The following is a 21,599-nucleotide window of genomic DNA, read 5'->3' as shown; positions in this document are numbered from 1 at the left end:
TGGAGCTGCTATTACTCCACTGAGGAGAGAGCCCTGGGAGAGGGTAGCGGGGCTGCTGAGGAAATTTAGTGGCAGGAGCCCAGAGGCCCCCAAAAGAAACTCAGGAGTCCTGGAGAAGTGCATGTAAAGTGCTGAGGAAGTGCCAAGTAAAGCTGCAGGCATGCTCTGTCCAGAAGTCCTCTATCTAAAGTAACACACACTTGATCATCAGGACACACCCAAAAGGCTGCTCATTGCTGTGCCGACCATAAATCCCAAATTAAGTAACCATCAATCCATCAATCCAGGGGTGCTGATTAATATCCCATCATACAGCCACATCACTGACATCCTGTGTTGCCACCTGAACAAGCAGGTGGAGCTACAATTGCTGTCTCTGCCAAGAAATGAAATCTACCAAGAAGTGAGGGAGGAAGTGCAGATCCAGGTGGCCAGTGCAACATCTAATTTAAGGAAAAGGTCTAAAATCAACTACACTTCAATAAAATATTTTGTAAAGTTCTATACATAGACTTACATGGGCTTCCCCAGTGATGCTAGTAGCAAAGAACCCGCCTGCCGACGCAGGAGATATAAGAGATGTGGGTTCAATCCCTGGGTCGAGTAGATTCTCTGGAAGAGGGCATAGCAACCCACTCCAGTATTCTTGCCTGGAGAATCCCATGGACAGAAGAATCTGGCAGGCTATAGTTCATGGGGTCGCAAAGAGTCAGACATATTTGAAGCGACTTAGCACATACACCCAGAAAATTTCTGGCAGGATTCATAAGAAATTTGACAGTGGTCTCCAGCACAGATAGGGATTAGGGGTCTGGGCCATACAGATAGAAAGGGGGAAAGCACACAGGGATTTCTGGGGTAGAAATAATTTTGCATTCTTATAACACTTGGCATGGTCCAAGCACTATTCAGAAAAAGCTTAACAAACCTCTAGTAGTAAATAAATGCCCCAGTTTTAAAACATGTCCAAGCCCCATTCACACTGTCCAAACAGAGTCCTGGAGACAAGATCTAACATGGTTTTGTCTGTTTCTAACACGGACAAGTCTTTTCATCTTCCTAAGCCCTGTCTAGGATGCTCTGCTCCCTCCTGACTCCCATCCTTGGGCCAACAGCACCCTGGACCAGCGGGGCCCCCGTGTCCACCCAGGCCTTCTCTGGGCTCGGGAGCACTGCCCTGTCACAGGCTAATGGGGAGGAGGTGAGAGCTGCCTTCGGCTTAGCAGTCTTATCTGGAAAGATTCACCCCAATTACTTATTTTAAGAGCAAGTCAAGGCTCAGATCTGAAATGCCCACTGTATGAAAACACCCAAATGGCTTCATTACCACTGTGAGGACCCCTCAGGTAAGGAATTTGAGGACTTCAGTTTCCCAGGTTTTTTAGTTCTTTACTTAAAAGAAAACCAGGATACCAAAGGTTTACGTTATTTATTTCTGACGATCAATTAACCTTGCTTCCATAAACATTCATAAAAATAAATTAAGTTTATTGAAAGAATTAATAAATTTGACACCATTTATTGTAACCCTCTAGCAAGAGCAGGAATAGGCCTCCAGGCAAAGAGAAAGATCCTATTTTTAAGAGGTTCTTCATGTGGTTGGTCAGAGGGTATCCTAAAGGTTGTTGCTAGGGGTTCCCTGATGCCCTTCAGATAAGAACCAAGCAGGTATGTTCCCCACATCAAAACTGACACAGAACAGATCAGCTGGGGGTTTTCATTGAATATTAAAATGCAATCGTAACCTCCTCAAAAGAGACAGGAGAGGAGAAGGAAATGCAGAGTCTTTAAGAAAAAAAAAAAATCAGCCTGAATTTGGATGCAATTATATCCACCCTAATCAGAAGTGTTAGATCACAATTAGCTGCTTATAAAGACACATTTCAATTGATTAATTTAATCATCAGTGTCATGTGTGAGGCCATTACTGAAGGTGTAATTAAATGGGATGTTCTATGTGTGTGAGTACTAAGTTGCTCAGTCGTGTTCGACTCTTTGCGACCCTATGGACCCTAGCCCACCAGACTCTTCGGTCTGGGAGATGTTCTAGGCAGGAACACTGGAGCAGGTTGCCATGCCCTCCGCCAGAGGATCTTCCCAACCCAGGGATCGAACCCATGTCTCTTACATCTCCTGCGTTGACAGGTGGGTTCTCTACCACTATCGCCACCTGGGAAGCCTGAGATGTTCTACTGTTTCCTAACCAACTGGAACTCCCACAGATGACATGGGCCCTCACACCTTGCCTTATTACAGAACTGCTCCCCTGGAAGGGGCGCTTTATGCACAATCTTTGTAGGAGAAAACCAGAAGTCCAAGTCCCATTCGCATTGACATAAAAATGCAACCGCCCCCTCAGAGAGAAAATTCAGTCACTTACCAGCCACAAAACTGGGAAATGATGCCACCTTCTTTGTCTGTTAGGAAATATGAAAACACACACATACAACAGTTGTAAGCAGTTGGCCCATAAAATCTAAGCTGACACCATAATGTAACAAGTTTGATCCCATGAGTGACAAGTCTCCCCAAGAAATCAGCTCCTTATAGCAAAGCAGTGTCTTTCGAGCTCTATGATGTTTGAGTGGGGTGCCTGTTAACAATTCTCATGGGAAAACCTGGGGTACAAAAGGCCATCAGCTGAGACCTAGCTACCCCCAGACTAGCACATCACTGCTAAAAGGAAAACACCTAGTGGTTCTCCAACTGGTAGGCATGAGAATTCCCAGACACTTTTGTCTATCTTTTGGCCACACCATACAGCATGTGGGATCTTAGTTCCCTGGTCAGGGATCAAACTTGTGCCCTCTGCAGTGAAAGGTCAGAGTCTTTACCACTGAAGGGAAGTCCCCACAGGCACATCTTTAAAAGCAAGATGAAAGAGGGACTTCCCTGGAGATCCAGGTTAGGACTCCCCACTGGCATCAGTGACCCAGTGGACATGAGTTTGAGCAAACTCTGGGATAGTAAAGGACAGGGAAGCCTGGTGTGCTGCAGTCCACAGGGTCGCAAAGAGTTGGACATGACTTAGTGACTGAACAATAACAACTTCCGTTGCAGGGGGCGCAGGTTGATTCTTGGTCGGGGAGTTAAGATCCCACATGCTGGGCGGAGCAGCCATAAATAAATACATACATAAAAATTTGTTTGAATAAAAGCAAGATGAAGGAGATCAGACACCACTGCATGAGTGACCACAGTCATTTCATCCAAGTTATAAAACCTCATCCAAACCGTGCTTTCCAGATAAGGGAAACAACTTGCTTGAGGCCTCATTCTAACAACCTCCCCATCAGGGCAGTGGGAGTTTACACAGGATTGTTTTTAAAATCCACACAGTTAGTTTAGAACAGCGCTTATGGGAATTACTGTAGACATTTCTGGTTCTCACAACCTGAGGAGGAAGGTTACTACCAGCACCTAGCTGGGAGAGGCCGGGGATGCATCTAAACACCCTGTGGTGCCAGGGACATCCCCCCAACAACAAAGAAGGATCTGGCCCCAGATATCCATGGTGCTACTACCCTTCAGTAATCATGCTTTAGAACGTGATGGTCAGTGGGGTGGACTGAGCCTCTATCAAATTGGGGAGCACCAATGAGCCCCGTGTACCAGAAGCAACACAGGAGCGCATGGCGGTGGGGGCCTGAGTCAATAGAAAAGGGACTTCCCTTCCTCCCCTGGGGCCGCCTCCTCCTGCAGGGCCACCTGGCTTTGCTTGTCAGGACCCCCTTCTCCTAGGCACTGGGTGGGACGAGAGCCCTGTCCCACCCACATGGGGTGGTGAGCCCATGGGGACAGGGCAGGCAGCTCCCATGTCAAGGCCCCTGGTCAGAACTCTCACCTCCGGGATGTTGTTATTGTCAACTGGTCCATTGAGATCAGAGCGCTGTTGCTTTCTTGGCTGCTCCAAACCATTGCAAACCTGGAAACCGGGAAGTTAAAGACACAGATGAGGTCTTCACACGTTAGAAAAAATTTTAAAATGACTTTTAAAGTACTTTAAAATAAATAAAATTTTAAAAGAAACCAAGATACAAAACTGGAGATATGATACAATTTTGTAAAATATATGTGTACATAAGTATGTGTGGGTGCACACAGATATGATTTAACTTTTCTGTCAATAACATGTAGACTTTCAGACATCTCAAAAGTTATGTGACTCATAGTTTCTAATTTGATTGTTTATTATTCTTTCCAACTGTGGCAAAGTGCATATGACAGAAAATTTGTGACTGTAACCACCTCTAAGTGCCCCAGTTCAGCAGCAACTAAGTAATTTCACCTAAATGGGCAACATCGCCATCCATCTCCAGAACTCTCATCATCTGAAAAAACTGAAGCTCTGTCCCCATCAAACACTAACTTCCTATTCCTGCCTCCCCCAGCCCCTGGAACCCACCAGTTATCTCTATGAATGTACCCAAAGGAACTCATGTAAGCGGACTCATACAAGATTTGTATTTTCCATGACTGGTTTGCTTCACTGAGCATCATGTCCTCAAGGTTCATTCCTGCTGAAGCAGGTGTCAGAATGCCCTTCCTTTTAAAAGCTGAATAATATCCCACCTTTTATAAAGACCACATTTTGTTCATGCGTTCATCTGTCCACAGACACCTGGATAGATCCCATCTTCTGGCTTATTGTGAATAATGCGGCTACAAACATGGGTGTACAGTTAGCTGTTAGAGCCCCTGCCTTCAGTTCTTTATGCATATGTATGTATATACACACACCCAGAGGGGCTTCCCAGGTGGTGCTAGTGGGAAAGACTCTGCCTGTCAATGTAGGAGACGTAGGAGATGCAGAGACGCAGGTTCAATCCCTGGGTTGGGAAGACCCCCCTGGAGAAGGAAGTGGCAACCCACTCCAGTATTCTTGCCTGGAGAATCCCATGGACAGAGGAGCCTGGAGGGCTACAGTCCGTGGGGCTGCAAAGAGTTGGACACAACTGAGCCTGAGCATTAGATGTGACAGATTAGGTACCAGCAGTAGGACTACAGGATCATACAGCGATTTTACTTCTAATCTTTGGAGGAACTACCATATTGTTTTCCACAGCAGCTAAACCATTTTATATTCCTAGCAAGTGTCCAAAGTTTAAAATTATGTTTCTTAAAAAACCTTAATTCTTAGTTCAATGCAAATTCTAAAATCCAAATTCTTTAGTTAGAGCAAAATAATCTACTGCTAAAGGGGAAAAAATGCCCCAAAGACATGTCATAAGTCTTCTCTTAAAGAAGACACCCATCCAAAACTCCACTTAGTTTAATGAACAAAATTTAAAGTTGAGGTCTATTTTCTCTATTTAACATCCTGTGTTTACATGTGTGCTAAGTCGCTTCAGTGGTGTCGGACTCTTTGTGACCCCATGGACTGTAGCCCACCAGGCTTCTCTGTCCATGGGATTCTCCAGGCAAGAGCATTGGAGTGGGCAGCCATTTCCTCCTCCAGGGCATCTTCCCGATCCAGGGACTGAATCTGCACCTCCTGCATTGGCAGGTGGGTTCTTTACCACTAGCACTACCTTTGGAAGCCCTTAGTGCCCTGTAGCATCCAGAAAATCTCCCCAGAACCAAGAACTGAAACTGCTGTCCAAACCCCAAAGCATGCTCTGGTGAGCCAGCGTCACAAGTCAAGTTCCAGAACTTTCCTGAAATAAATTATCAAGCATCACTTCCCTGGTGGCTCGGCAGTAAAGAATCTGCCTACCAATGCAGGGGACATGAGTTCAATTCCTGGTCCGGCAAGATCCCACATGCCGTGGAGTAACTAAGGCCCGTGCACCACAGCTACTTAGCCTGTGCTCCAGGGCCCACGCTCCACAAGAAAAGTCACTACGATGAGAATCCCACACACTGCAGTTAGAGAGTAGCCTCTGCTCCCCACAACTAGAGAAAAGCCTGAAGCAACAAAGACCCAGCGCAGCCAAAAATAAACAAAGTATCAAGCGGTAGCAATATCATGACAAGACAGTGCATGCACGCATGCTAGGTCGCTTCAGTCGTGTCTGACTCTGTGCGACCCCAGGGACAGCAGCCCACTAGGCTCCTCTGTCCAAGGGCTTCTCTAGGCAAGAATACTGGAGTGGGTTGCCATTGCCTTCTCTGAATACTGACAAGACAGTAATAAGCTTTATTTACAAATAAATTTATACTATGAACATACACATACATTATACTTACATTTATTTATGAATAACTATCTTTTTTTTTATTTTAAAGGAAGACAGCTGTTTAGGAAAGTGGGTTTTCAGCAGACACATAGTGTGCCTGCATCTTCATCTTGGACTTATAGCCTCAGCCTCCAGATCTGAGAGTAATAAGTGCATGTTGTTTCTAAGTCCCCTGGTTTATGATACTCTGATTGAGCAGCCTGAAAGGACTAAAAGATAACACTCCTTCCACGAATGTTACAGCTTGGTCTAGAACCTAATTTTTCTGGCAGGAAGAGGACCATCATGTGGGATAAGACTCTTATCGAGGTGCCAGATACATGGTGGGGAAACAGTACCTCCAGGACTGCCTCCTGCCTTGTGTTGGGTGCATCTGAGAAATGGAAGAGGTCCCCCTTCTGGGGGACGCAGTTTGGGCTTGGCCAAGGGACCCAGGCTGGCCGGACGTCAGTGCCTCACACCATCCCACCCCCACCCAAGCACCTAAGCATGAGACCACAGCACGCAGTGACCACGGGCGACACAAGGCCTCAGGTCCACATCAAAGGGCAGCTTTTCCCCAAAGCTTCTGCAGCCTGGACCTTTCCCTCTGGAACATTTCCTCTAAATCTCTTGGACCTCTCATCACCATGGCAACCGCATCTCATGAAAACCAGCCAGAGTTGTTTCCAGAGAGGCAGGGGGTGACTTCTACTGCTTCTCCTTGGGAAAACCCATCTGGTGCTCCCGTCATCATCTCATGGCAGGGGTGGGGGGCTTGGCAGCAGGTGACACAGCATCCGAAATGAGCATGGTCAGAGGCCCACGTGGACATGGGGTCCTGGTATCTTAGAGGAAGATGCTATTCCACCCTTTGTGCCCTCCCCATGGTAGAGCAGCCAGGTGTACCTCAAAACAAAATGCCAGCCAGGGTTATCTCTGACTTTCACAGCCAACATGGACAGCTGGGCCATATCCCTCATTAAGTAACTCCAGTGGGCATTCTTGCTGCCACCCACGGGAACCCCTACCAGCCATCGCTGGTGAGGAGGGGCAGGTGAACGGAAGCATGTGAAGGCAGCAGGGACCCCCAAACCTGTCCTTCATGGACCCTGAGAGCAGAGCACTATCTGGTGGCACAGGCTGGGCACACAAACGCCAGCACATGGCCAGCTGTTCAGGGCAGAGATGACATGTCTGTAGGAAGAAGCCACTCATTTAAATAAATGAATAAATATACCCAGGCTTCCCGGGTGGCTCAGTGGTAAAGAATCCGCCTGCCAGTGCAGGAGACGTAGGAGACGAGAGTTCTATCCCTAGGTGGGGAAGATCCCCTGGAGAAGGAAATGGCAACCCACTCCAGTATTCTTGCCTGGACAACCCCATGGACAGAGGAGCCTGGTGGGCTCCAGTCCACAGGGTTGCAAAGAGTCGGACATGACTGAGCACACACGCATGCAGACAAAAGACATCCTGGCTCCAGTTGGTGAAACTAAAGCTAGAGCTTTTTAAACGTGTCAATTCTGATTGTGCCTGCTGGATTAAACTGAAAATCCAGTGAAATAATCCACGTGGCTTCGGATGGAATAACGGCAAACAAGCACACGCCCACACACTCTCGAGTCATCTGGAACAAAAGCCAAGTGTTTCCAAACGTGGCCTGGATGACACGGAGATGAGAGACACGGAGGGGAGCTCAATCAGGGACAGAAAGCATCGACACAAGGCCAAGGAAGCCACCGCTTCCCACTGGACTGTCCCATCTCTCCCCAGACAGGACTCAGCGTCAGAGAAACCCCAGTGCTGCACTCAGTGAAGGGAGAGCTTTCTCCAGGAATCCTTTCTTGTTTTCAAAGGCATCGGTCAACTGACTCATCAGTCATTCCATCCAAGATGTGCCCTCCTCCGTCCTGCTCAGGGAAGTGGAGGGGGCGGGGGTGGGTGCAGCTGGGACGGTGACACTGCAGATGCTCCTGTGGAGCCAAGCTGGGGGCATCGCCCACAGGGCCGCTGATGGTCTGATCACTGACGGTCTCATCAGTGCCCTCCTCATCTTCTCTCAGAGGCCCTTCAATCCGTCCCCTGACAAATGGTGACTCAGAAAAATAACAATCTGGTTCTGTTCCTCTCAGCATTCAGGCCACTCCATGATCTTCACCTGGAGGAGGAGAAGCACTTGGATAAAGTTTCACTCTTATCTCACTCATCCTTCCAGGGATGATCACATTTTCTCAAAGCCACCACTGCTACTGCTTAGTCACTTCAGTCGTGTCCAACTCTGTGCCACCCCAAGGACTGTAGCCCACCAGGCTCCTCTGTCCATGGGATCCTCCAGGCAAGAATACTGGAGTGGGTTGCCATGCTCTCCTCCAGGGGATCTTCCTGACCCAGGGATCAAACCCAGGTCTCCCACACTGCAGAAGGATTCTTTACCATCTGAGCCACCAAGGAAGCCAAATCTCTGGCTTAAAAGAATCATGACAAGATCCACTGGGGAAGCCACTGGGGGCCTGGCCTTACTCTCTGTGACTTGTCTGATAAAACTTCCTCCACCACCAACACTGGGCCCCTCTGGTGCCTCATTCCATCATTCACTCTCCATTCACAGGGCCCCTCAGGAAGGGGTGGAGGGTACCCTGGGGACAAGACTTTCTGAGTAGAACCATGTTTTCCTAAACTGGCCTCTGTGTCTCCATCCTCATTACTATTTCAAAAATACACTTTGTGAGGCTGCCATAGTGATTCCTCTGATTGGTCTGGGCAAAGTAGATTGAAACATTCTGTAAAGGATTCACCATTCTAGATGCTATCAAGAACATTCATGATTCACAGGAAGAGGTCAGAACATCAACGATGACAGGAATTTAGAAGTTGATTCTGACCCTCACGGATGACTTTGAAGGATTCAGACCTGAGTGGAAGAAGTAACTACAGATGTGGTGGCAACAGTAAGAGAACGAGACGTGGAGCCTGAAGGTGTTACTGAAATTACCGCAATCTCATGATACAATTTAAATACATGGTGCTTCTTATGGATGAACAAAGAAAGTGGTTTCTTGGGAAGGAATCTAATCCTGGTGGAGACGCTGTGAAGATTGTTGAAATGACAACAAAGGATTTAGAATATTACATAAACTTAGTTGATGAAGCAGTGGCAGAGTTCCAAAATTGGGTTGGATTGACTCCAATTTTGAAAGAAATTCTACTGTGGGTAAAAATGCTCTCAAACTGCATTGCACGATACAGGAAATTGTTTGTGAAAGGAACAGTCCACCAATTGAGGTAAATTTCACTGTCATCTTATTTTAAGAAATTGCCACGGCCACCCCAGTCTTCAGCAACCACCAGGCCGACCAGTCACCAGCCATCCACGCTGAGGCCAGGCCTTCTGCCTGCAAAAAAGATGACAACCCCAGAAGGCTCAGATGATGCTTAGTATTTTTTAGCAATAAAGTACTCCTTTATAATAATTTTTAAATTTTATCTATTTATTAATTTTGGCTATGCTGGGTCTTCGTTGCTATGCGGGTTTGTCTCTAGTTGCAGCAAGCGGGGGCTGCTCTCTGGTTGAGGTATTCGGGCTTCTCACAGCAATGGTTTCTCTTGTTTCAGAGCAGGGGCTCTAGAGTGCCATCTCAGTAGTGAGACATGTGGGACCTTCCTGGACCAGGGATCAAGCCTGCATTCACATGAGGATTCTTATCCACTGGACCACCAGTTAAATCCTAAAGTACTCTTAAATTAAGGTATATACATTGTTTTTTAAACACTATTGCACACCTAATAGATGACAGTATAGTGTGAATATAACTTTTGGATGCAGCAAGACATCAAAAAATGTGTGACTCACTTTATTGAGATATTCACTTAACTGCAGTGGTCTGGCATCAAACCACAGTATCTCAGGGGTCTGCTAACACAGAAAGAGAGCAGATTTGTCATTACCAGGGGCTACAGGGAGGGGAGATTGGGGACTGACTGCTTGGTCCAGTGGCTAAGACTCTTCACTCCCAATGCAGAGGGCCTGGGTTTGATCCCTGGTCAGGGAAATAGATCCCAAATGCCCCAACTAAGACTCAGTACAGTCAATAAATACAAATGAAAATTTAAAAAATAATAAGCGTGGTCTCCTTTAGGGTTGAGGAAAATGGTCTAGAACTGAGTCTTGGTGGTTGTACAACACTGCAGTCGATGTCCCTGAATTGTACTCTCTAAAATGGTCAAATTGGTAAATTTCATGTTATGTGTCTATAGCAATACTTTTAAAGTAACAGGGAAAGAAGGAGTAAACAGAGCCCTCAAATGATCAAAAACACACTGCCTCCTCCTTTGACACCCCTTTCAGCTCAGCACTCGATTCCTGCATGGCGGTCAGGGCCAGCTGGTGCAGGACTAGCCCTCACCAGGGACACAAGGGCCAAGGGGAGGAGGCAGGCAGCCCACATACAGTGACAGGACCACAGACACTTCTCCTTCCCAGACACCTGCCCCCCGCCCTGGATGTCACAGTGGATTCCAGATTCCTTCCTGGGGAAGGAGGCACCCCAACACTCCAGGCAGTCACGGGACCAGGGAGCATCACGTGTGATTTAGCTCAGTTCTCAAAGGAGAAAAGCCCCATGACTCCTGGGGGCCAGCAGGCTGCTTCTCCCACCGGTTTCATAAGTTTGCTACAAACACACCCTTCCCTGCCAGTAACTGTAAGGTAAGGAGCCCTGTGTGAGCAGTTTAATGACAGCTTAAGGACAGCAGTTTAATGACCCTCCAGGGTGAAGAGCAATCTTTTGGTATAACAGCAGGTTCAGGCCGGGGGCTCTCGTGAGCCCGGAGACCCTCCCTGCTCCCCCAACCACTCCCCTTTCAGCATAGAGCCCCTCACACATTCTGGGGAAGTGAATGTGGCATCAGACAAGTGGATGAAACCAAGGCACCCAGGTCAGAAGGAAACCAGATGAGGATGCTAAGTCAATGTTCAAATTCCAGCTCCAAGACACTTCCCACATTTAGCTTGTCCATAGAGCCTGCCATTCCTAGCCTAACTGCCCAAACCAGCTCTCTGTTCTCTGGACACGGGAAGAAATTCTCTGTTCCAATCAGTACTTTTAGTCCTGGACTTCCCTGGTGGCCTGCCAGTGTAGGAGATGTGAGTTTGATCCCTGGTCCAGGAAGATCCCACATGCCATGGAGCAGGCCATGGGGCAGCTAAGCCCGTGCACCACCACTACTGAGCCTGTGCTCTAGAGCCCATGCTCTGCAACAAGAGAAGCCACGACAGTGAGAAGCCCATGATAACTAGAGAGTAGCCCCCCACTCACCACGACTACAGAAAAGCCTGAGCCGCAGTGAAGACCCAGCACAGCCAAAAATAAATCAATAAATAAGTCCTAAATAATACTATTGGCATGTGTGTGTTCAGTCGTGTCCAACTCTTTGCAACCCCATGGTTGTAGCCCGCCCGGCTCCTCTGTCTACGGAATTTTCCAGATAAGAAATACTGGAGTAAGTTGCCATTTCCTTCTCCAAATGATACTACTAGTCCTAAATAATAAACAACTCAGTGGAACTGCCTACAGCTACCAATACTAAATCCTATGATTCCTAATTTGAAAAGCAAGTTTAACCAGGCGATCCCAATGATCTAGTAAACTTCTATTAAATCTACTGTTACGAATGTGCTGTACAGAACATCTGGTTTTCTTAAAGTTGAGGATGAGGAGAGAGTGTTTTCATAGTAAATTTGATAACATATTTTTCTTTTAACGATACTAACAAGGTATGACCTCAATCATTTCATGTAACCCAGTGGTCTGCATGATCTATGTGAAAGCCCAGCAGGAATAATAATCTGGGGTCCACCCCTCCTATGCCCTTCCACCCCTGCCAAGGTGGGATCACATCTGTTACTGGACAGGACCGCAGAAGGAGAGAAGGGAAGGTGCCCCCTTCTTACTCAGGATGCGGTTGTCTACTCATGGCTCATCTTAATCCTGAATATCTTGAAACCTTCCAGAGATGTGCAGATCCACCCAGTGTCCACAGGCCCACATGAGTGTGGCCAGCTATCTTTCCTGTGGTTCCACCAGTCCTTCGGATAGACAAAGAATGTTTTGTTTGTATGATATGCGTTACAGGGGCTCAGATTGGCTCAACTTGGTTTCAGATGATTCAAGTTGGCTTGGGCTGGTGAATGGGACTAGAGCCTTTTCTTGTTCGATATACATAAAATAAAATGTATCATTTTAACCAATTTTAGGTGGACAATTAAGTGGCATTAGGTGCATGCACACCGATGTACAATCATCACCACCATCCAGCCCCAGAACTTTTCATCATCTCCAATGGAAGCTCTGTCTCCATTAAACACTAACCCCATCCCCCACAAATCCCACCAACCCCCAGTCTGCCTCCACCTCTGTGGGTTTAACTAGTCTAGGTACTTCACTTGCGTGGAATCATACAGGATTTGGCTTTTTGTGAGGCTATTTTCAATCAGCACAGTGGCCTCAAGGTTCATCCCTGTTGTAGTATTTCCTTTCTTTTTAGGGATGAATAATATTTCATTGTATTGTATGCAAAAGTCTTTCTTAGGTAACTGTAACTGTGGCTCAGAAGAGAAATCAATCTTCCCACAAATACTGAAAAGAATGACCAAGCTGAGATCTCTGAATTTGTGCCAAGCAGCCCATATTTTAGATGACTTAGAATCCTTTGGCTTAATTCCCTGTTTCATTTTTTCCTGGCATTTAGAAAGGGGGTTGTAGATTAAATAAGATATTGGGCAAGAAAAACTTCGGGTAGCAAGTCCACTTCATGACATCTCCCGTTGCAAATTTGCAAATTCCATGTAACAAGAAAAACTCTAACCCACCACCACTCTTCTGTCTGGAGTAGGTTTTGAGGACCAGTGAATGACTACATTACCCCCTCATTTCTTGAAATTAACATTCACATTTCTAAAAGTGACCAGCATGCTATGTTCTATATTCATGGGTCCCCATGAATGAACAAACGAATGAATGAATGCAGAGGGAATAAACAGATCACAGCAAGGAAGAGCATCTATTTTCAATGGCTTGCCTGGTGGCTCAGATGGTAAAGAATCTGCCTGCAATGTGGGAGATCCAGGTTCGAGAAGATCTGGGTTGGGAAGATCCCCTGGAGGAGGAAATGGCAACTCACTCCAGTATTCTTGCCCGGAGAATTCCACAGACAGAGGAGCCTGGGGGCAAGGGTGGTTACAGTCCATGGGGTCATACAGTTGGACACGACTGAGCTGACACGCAGAGAAGGAAGAAGCAGCCTCAGTGGCCAGAGTTCCCCAGATGCACCCAGAGACCTGGCTCAGGTAGTAGTCTGGGTCTGAGCCCATCTAAGGAAGACCCTGGGATGGGTGAGTCTTCAGCAGAGCATAACCATCCACAGTCAGAGATCCAGAGGCTCCAGGAGTCAAGGTCAAGGACATGGGTCTCCTAGCCGGCACCCGGGGCTGCTTTGAGGGGAAGCTTGAGACCCAAAGACTAAGAGGGAGGGGTCGGGGTGGGGCAGGGCTGCACCAGCGGTCAAAATGGGCAACGGAGGCAGAATCTGAGGCCATCTGCAAGTGTTCGGGCTGATGAAGAAGAGGACTGACCAAGGAGGGTAAACAGGCAATGCCCCCATCAGCAACCTCCCTCCAAGCTGATGTGGTGCCCGCCCCCCAGCACTGTCCTGAGCCACAGACCCTCGTCCAAACTCTAGCTCAGGCTCTCTGACCTATCCAGCCTGGCTGCACCCAGCACAGGGCAAGTGGCCAGCAGAGGGGCAGACCCAACACTTGTGTCAGTACCAAGGACAGCGCATGGCCAGCTCAGTCACCATTCCTGAAGAGGACCGTCTGTTTGCTGCTGGAACCAACCAGAGGGAACCGACAAGCCCAGATCCAGGCATCCGTGCACTCCAGCAGTCTGGGCCTGGGCTTGCTCTCAGGTGGAGAGACCAGCTTTTCTCCTGTGAAGGCTGACGGTGGTCCTGGCAGGGTCAGAAGTCCACTCTCGGTCCTGGGGCGCCCTCCTATGCCACACCCCTTACTCAGCCTTTCTGAGCTGTGCCGAGTTCTCCTGAGTTGTTCATGGCATGCGCTAATGCAGGGCTGGGAGCTATTCTTGGTTAGCTTCCTATCACCACAGGGCCGTGTCTTTTTTAGTCACTGATTAGCACTGACCACGATCTGAGTGCTTTGGGGTACAAACCCTGTGACTGCCTCTGCCATGCTGTTCCATCTCCAAATCTCATGCTCGGCAATGTGGTCTTTCTCCCTGAACAGAAGCTGTTGCAATATATTCTCCTATGGAGCCCTGCACTTCCTGGGGAATGTCATGAGAATAACGGATCCTCTGGGATGTGTCTCAAGTTCCTGGAACTTGTAGGGGATGCTGATGGTGATCAGGGATGGAAGATGCGGGGCGGAGGGTGAGGAGAGCACCCTGCCACAGTCCCCCACACAGTTCTCTGTTGCTGAAATCTGCCCTGGACACACACTGCTGGCACATCCATGCCATTCGAGCCAAAGCAGTGCAATTCCAGCTCCACACATGGCAGGCGCCCTCTTCCTTGGCTCCTGCTCTTATAGATGCTGCCAAACCCATCCCCTCTGTCCCTTACACAGGAGCCTCTGCCCTGGCCATCCACCTGAGATGCTCAGGGCCTTCCCAACATCCTGCCCCTTAGCCCCCTTGAGGTTCCCAGGCCCCTGATAGCCCAGCTCTGTCCCTCTCACATCACCATCCTCAAGCCAGGTCCTTCACTTCCACTTGTCCTCCTGGCCTCATCACAATCCCCAACCCTGCTGTATGCTGAGGATACCCATGACCTCCAGGTTCAGCCCTTCCTGGTCAGCTAATTTCCCAAAGTCCCCCTCTAAGTCCCAGGGCCACCCCACTTATCACCCACAAGGGAGCCTGTCCCCAGGAAGCCTACCTGGGACTCATGGGCCAGGGGGGGGACTCCTCTAGGCTCCCAGTCACACCCAGATGGACAGAGAGTCTCTCCCTCTAGAATGAGGTTCTCCATGCAAGCTCAAGTCACTTTCATCTCTGCACCCCAGGGCCTAGCACATGGCAAGGGTAATTTTCTTGCTCCACATGGGAGGATTTGCAGATGCAGCCAGCCCAGGAGATCAGGAGTGGCCTTAGTGGGAGAGTAGGCTCTGAAGGAATGCCAGTTCAGAAATTCCAGAGCCACCTCCCTCATGAGGGGGTGCTTCCCCACATCTACTAATGCAACAACAGTTTCTTTACAGCCCAAAGCCCCCAGTGCATACACAACTGCCTTGAATGACAGGAACACTCCAAAAATGAAGTCAATTTATGCTTATCAATCTTTAAAAAAAAATCAAAAGGCATCAAAGGGAAGTTCTAGAAACTTAACAGTGAGTCAACAGGACATTTTACCCAAACACAAGCTCACACTTTATATATTCCTCAAATGCATGAACTCTTCTGGGGAAAAAATACTGATGAAGGCATTAAAAATATGAAAGCATATATATGCAATGGAGTATTATTCAGCCATAAAAAAGGAAAAACTGGAATAAAAAAGCCAAAAAACGGAATATTACTCAGCCATAAAAAGTCATAATAAGGAACTCCTTATTAGCTATAATAAGGAGTTTATGATCTGAGCCACAGTCATCTCCCAGTCTTGTTTTTGCTGACTGTATAGACCTTCTCCATTTTTGGTTGCAAAGGTCCGTCTAGTCAAGGCTATGGTTTTTCCAGTGGTCATGTATGGATGTGAGAGTTGGACTATAAAGAAAGCTGAGCGCTGAAGAATTGATGCTTTTGAACTGCGGTGTTCGAGAAGACTCTTGAGAGTCCCTTGGACTGCAAGGAGATCCAACCAGTCCATCCTAAAGGAGATCAGTCCTGGGTGTTCATTGGAAGGACTGATGTCGAAGCTGAAACTCCAATCCTTTGGCCACCTGATGCCAAGAGCCGACTCATTGGAAAAGATCCTGATGCTGGGAAAGATTGAGGGCAGGAGGAGAAGGGGACAACAGAGGATGAGATGGTTGGATGGCATCACTGACTCAATGGACATGGGTTTAGGTGGACTCCAGGAGTTGGCGGTGGACTCTGGGAGTTGGAGATGGACTCCGGGAGTTGGTGATGGACAGGGCGGCCTGGTGTGCTGTGGTTTATGGGGTCGCAAAGAGTCAGACACGACTGAGCGACTGAACTGAACCGAACTGAAAAAGGAATGAAATTTGGTCATTTGTAGATAGAGATGTGGATGAACCGAGAGAGAGGCATACAGAGTGAAGTAAGTCAGAAAGAGAAAAACAATTACTGTATATATACACATATATGCGGAATCGAGAAATATGGTACAGATGAACCTATTTGCATGGCAGGAGTAGAGATGCCGACACAGAGAACAGACTTGTGGACACGGCGTAAAGGAGAATGTGGGATGAACTGGGAGACTGGAACTGACATATATACACTATCATATGTAAAATGGATAGCTGGTGGGAAGCTGCTGTATAGCGCAGGGAGCTCAGCTCAGTGCTCTGTGATGACCTAGGGGGTGGGATGGGGGTAGGAGGAGGCTCAAGACGGAGGGGATATATGCATATATGCCCTGATATAAGCTGATTCACTTTGCTGTACAGCTGAAACTAACACAACAATGTAAAGCAACTATCAGTTCAGTTCAGTTCAGTCACTCAGTCGTGTCTGACTCTTTGCGACCCCATGAACCACCTGTCCATCACCAACTCCCAAAGTCCACCCAAACCCATGTCCATTGAGTCGGTGATGCCATCCAACCATCTCTTCCTCTGTTGTCCCTTTCTCCTCCTGCTCTCAATCCTTCCCAGCATCAGCAACTATATCCCAATAAAAAATATATGAAAGCAATTCATTTTCATTTGTCCACAGAATTAGCCAAATAGATGTTCCTTTATATGCATCTAATAATCACATCTTCTTTTTATATACACAAGGTTTTTTTGAAAGGCAGCTTTTCAAAAGTGTTTATTACAATTTACACTTTACTTTGCTATAATTAAAAGAAAATATAGTTACGCTTAAATCCACTGGCCTCATTAGCATGCATTTCTTCTCCACGTCTCTGTCAAACCTTCAAATAATTATTTGCAAAATGGTTATTTACAGCAAATTTCCAATTACACCAAGGTCCCCAGGCTTTCAGAGAAGTGTCATTAGATTCAACTGCCCCTGTGAAATGCACTCAGGTTGCTGCCCCTTGCCGCTGGGCTGTCCCAACCATTGGCCACAGCTGTCTGCACTTGCCAGCAGTACCAGATCCCTGTGACTGACCAAAACCACTCAGGGAGGGGCAACAGTCTCAGGGACCACACCCACACAAGCAGATCCAGAGCAAGCAGGGGAAGGACCCAAGCTCTGCTGGGGGTCTGGGGGTCTGCTGGGAGCCCAGGTTGCCAATCACCCTCAACAAGATTTCCTTGGCAATTACTACGGCATCTGATGGGTGAACAGGAGTGGCTGGGAAGTCCACGCATAACTGAACACGTAGAGAGCTGGCTCACACTCTGACCTGTGGGCAGCATGGACACCTTTGCTCTCAGCCCCTCCCTCCGCTTCCCCAGGGCCAGCCAGAGTCTTACCTCCTCTTGGGGCCACTTGGGCCTCTCCTCCGGGGTCCTGGTCTTGGTCTTGAAGCTCCTCTGAGGGTCGGCGGGGTGCTTGGCCTCAGGAGGGAGGTTCAGCGACTTGGGCCTGCCCTCGTGTCTGCTGGGGCCCCGGCTGGCCTCAGCCGGTGGGCAGGCCTCGGGGGAGTCCCCGGGCCCTGGCTCAGGCCCCCGCGGTTCACGCTCAGGGCTGGCCTCGCCGCCACTGGTGATGCTGCTCATGCTCAGGCTCATCTTGATCTCGGCCACGATCTGGTCGATGTCCTCCTCCTGGTCCTCTGGGTCCCCGTCCCTGCGCCTCGGGCCGTAGGGCGATTTGCTGCCTGCATTCCCATTGGCCTCAGCAGGGTAGTAGTCCTGGTAGGCCTCCTCGCCGGGACAGTAGTGGACGTCCTCTTCCTGGTCCCCGGAGTCCAGGACTGAGGCCTCATCCTCGGGGACAGAGAGGTGGCTGTCCCGGTAGCCAGGGCTGCCCGGGTCACTGTGGCCATGTGCGTGTGGGCCCGTGGGCTCCGTCCACTCCTCCACCGCCTCCTGGCACTCATCTGTCTCCAGGTGGCGCGTGTCGTGAGCCAGGTAGCCCTGCCCGTCACAGTCCGTGCCCTGCAGGTAGCTGTCATCCTCAGGGCAGTAGCGGATGTAGTAGGTGATGCCCTCCTCCTCTTCAGGCAGCCCCTCGTCATAGTCCTCCTCCTCCGAGGTGTTGTTCACATAGTCAGAGCTGGAGTCCCCGTCAGGGCTCTGGTCGGGGCCACCCTGCTCAGCAGGCGCTGGGCTCTCGGGCCGCAGGGCCGCCAGCTCCAGGTCGGTGGGCACATACTCCTCCAGGGCCAGCTCTGCATCCTCACTCTCGGGCTCCGGGCCCGGCCTCGCCCTGTGGTCCAGCAGGCTGCTCGCCACACTCTGACGCTTCCGGTGGGCCATGGTGGGGCTCATATGGCCATCGTCACCAGGCGGCAGCCACTGCAGGGAGGAAGGACGACAGGAGAGTCAGAACCTGGCCCGAGGAGCGCGCCCAGGAGATGTGACTCGTGTCCACTCAGATGACAGGACAGCCCACCTCAGCTGACTCCGGTGTCAGGACCATTGCAAGCCCTGCCAAAGAGACATGAGGGCACCAGGGCCGGAGGAGAAAAAGGGGACCCTGGCAACTCCCCAGGACACCTGCTGCTTCCCCCCAACTCGCCACTCACTCATGACTTCTCTGTTTTATATAATTGGAGTATAGTTGATTTACGATGTTGTGTTAGTTTCCCATGTACAGATAAGTGAATCAGTTATACATGTATAAACATATATATATATTTTTCAGATCCTTTTCCATCATAGGTTATCACAAGGTATTGAATATAGTTCCCTGTGCTATACAGTTGGAGAAGGAAATGGCAACCCACTCCAGTATTCTTGCCTGGAAAATCCCATGGACAGAGGAGCCTGGTAGGTTACAGTCCATGGGGTTGCAAAGAGTCGGACACGACTGAGCAACTTCACTTCATGCTATTCAGTAGGTCTTTGTTGATTATCTAGATTATATATAGTAGTGTGAATGTGTTAATTCCAAACTCCCAATTTATTCCTCTCCCAACCCTTTCCCCTTTGGTAACCACAGTTAATTTTCCATGTCTGTGAGTCTGTTTCTGTTTTGTAAACAAATTCATTTACATCATTTTTTGGAGAAGTAAATGGCAACCCACTCTAGTATTCTTGCCTGGAGAATCCCACAGATAGAGGAGCCTGGCAGGTTATAGTCCATGGGGTCGCAAAGAGTTGGACAGGACTGAGCGACTAAGCACAGCACATTTGTAAGACAATTATGCAGCAATTAAAATATTTACAAAGAGTTTATTGCATAAAATATGCTGCTGTAATTTATTCACCACCCAATAAACAGAACAAACTTTGAAGAAATCCATTTAAATCCCAGCAGAGGTTTGATTTGAGTGATGAGACAGTGTTGTTCACGTCCCTCCTTTATTCATTTTTAAGTATGATATTTCTGGGGCTTCCCAGGTGGCGTTAGTGGTAAATAACCCACCTGCCAATGCAGGAGACATGGGTTCAATCCTTGAGTCGGGAAGATCCCCTGGAGGAGGGCATGGCAGCCCACTCCAGTATTCTTGCCTGGGAAATCCCATGGACAGAGAGCCTGGCATGCTATAGTACGCAGGGTCGAAAAGAGTCAGATGCGATTGAGCAACTTTCATTTTCACTAAAGTGGCATTTACCTGTGTTGTGGGACACAGGAACACCTAAAGACCTTGAAAGCCCCCCGCCCCAGAGTCTCAACAAACCCAATGGAGGCACCACCCAGGTGATCATTCACACCATCAACCATCCTTCCCGCAATTCTCCCCAGGCTGTCTGCCAGCCCTGCCCCCAACCCAGAACATTCTATGACTTTCTGCAGGTCGGGGGGTGGGGGTGGTGGGCACATCCTCCAGTGATGGCAACTGGAAGTGTGTAAAAGGAAATTCCAAAAGCTGAGACGAAACTCCTGAGACAAAGGGCAGGATGCTCCATCACTCTGTCAAATGATTATCTTCTGAATAAAAGATCTCTCTGGGGATTTCTTTGAATAGCCAGCCTCTCCTGGCTTATTTTAAATGATTTAACTCTACTTACATGTAACTTCCTTACAAACATTTCCTCTGGGGGAAGCAGGGAACTCTGGGGTATTTAATGGGGTGGCGGGGGCAGAGGAGGGATTACAAAAGAGAAGATGCAGGAGTCACCTGTGGCAGACCCCCTCTGGAGCACACCTGGGTTTCTGTACCCCTGAATTCCCCACACACAGGCTTCCTCGTCCTTGGCTGGGGAAGGGCCAGCCCCTGCTGACGGTCAGCTCCCCACTACACCTGGGCTCAGCTGTGTCCTCCCCACTGTTGATAACAGCATACACGATGATTCTCCTGGTAGGAGACCTGGCTGTGTGCACACACGCATTCAAACATGTGTGTGCGCGTGCACACACACACACACACACACACACCCTCCCATTCGCCCCCACCTCCCCATCTCCTAGAAACCTCTAACCCTAGAAAAGTCTGAGGAGGGGATACACTGCAGGTACTTAACAAATGAGGGCCCTGCCCTTGACTTCTCAAGACAAAAATTCAAAAGGATGCCCAGGCTATCAGCTGGCAGTCACTGATGTGTGGCTGGCAGCTGATGGAGAAGTAGGGAGCGGGGTCCCCCTGTGCAGACTGAGTGAGGGATAAGGGACAAGGCAGCCTCTGGCAAGGATCCCCGGGCACTTCTCTAGCCTCCTGGGTTCTCACCTGCCCCAGAGGGTGTGGCCGGCGCCAATTTTGGGGTGGGTTAGGGTGCTGTCACCAGCAGACTCTGGTCTTGGCCTCCAGCTGAGGACAGAGATCCCAGAGCTGTCTTGGGTCTGGGGCAGGGACCTGCTTAGGGCCCAGTTGTCCACAGTCAGTCCCAAGGCCCTGGCCCTTTTGTCCCCTTGTGGCATCTCTGACTGGCATCTGGCAGGTCCTTCACCAGTCAGTCCCCACACTTCAGAGCCTAGAGCTCAGAACTCTGGGCTACACCCTTGGAGCTTCTGATTCAGGACGTTTGGGTGGGGCTGAGGGTGTGCTTTTCTTCTCTCTCTTTTTTTTTTTTTTTTGACCAGTTGTTTATTTTTTCTCATTTTTCTGAGTAATTATCTGATTTTACTTTTTCTATTGAAGTATAGTTGCTTTACAATGTTGTATTCTTTTCTGTTGTACAATGTGAATCAGCTGTGAAAGTGTTAGTTGCTCAGTTGTGTCCTACACCATGTGAACCCA

General features: G+C 48.8%; 1 protein-coding gene across 2 annotated transcripts in view; it reads right to left on the bottom strand.

The window, feature by feature from the left end:
* The window catches only part of APBA2 (amyloid beta precursor protein binding family A member 2), a 129,805-nt gene that overhangs the window by 23,890 nt on the left and 84,316 nt on the right, over positions 1-21,599 (bottom strand). For both annotated transcript variants that reach the window (XM_069559296.1, XM_069559297.1), the window contains exons 3-5: positions 17,788-18,774; positions 3,845-3,925; positions 2,381-2,417 (exon numbers count right to left, since the gene is read on the bottom strand). In XM_069559296.1, coding sequence (XP_069415397.1) covers positions 2,381-2,417; positions 3,845-3,925; positions 17,788-18,747 — 1,078 coding nt within the window. In that variant the 5' untranslated portion in view covers positions 18,748-18,774. The remainder of the gene's footprint in view (positions 1-2,380; positions 2,418-3,844; positions 3,926-17,787; positions 18,775-21,599) is intronic.

Source organism: Ovis canadensis, chromosome 18 (assembly GCF_042477335.2).
Source record: "Ovis canadensis isolate MfBH-ARS-UI-01 breed Bighorn chromosome 18, ARS-UI_OviCan_v2, whole genome shotgun sequence".
In the NCBI taxonomy this organism is placed as follows: Eukaryota; Metazoa; Chordata; class Mammalia; order Artiodactyla; family Bovidae; genus Ovis; species Ovis canadensis.
The sequence above is the reverse complement of the archived record's forward strand: the minus strand, read 5'-3'. Positions and strand labels throughout refer to the sequence as shown.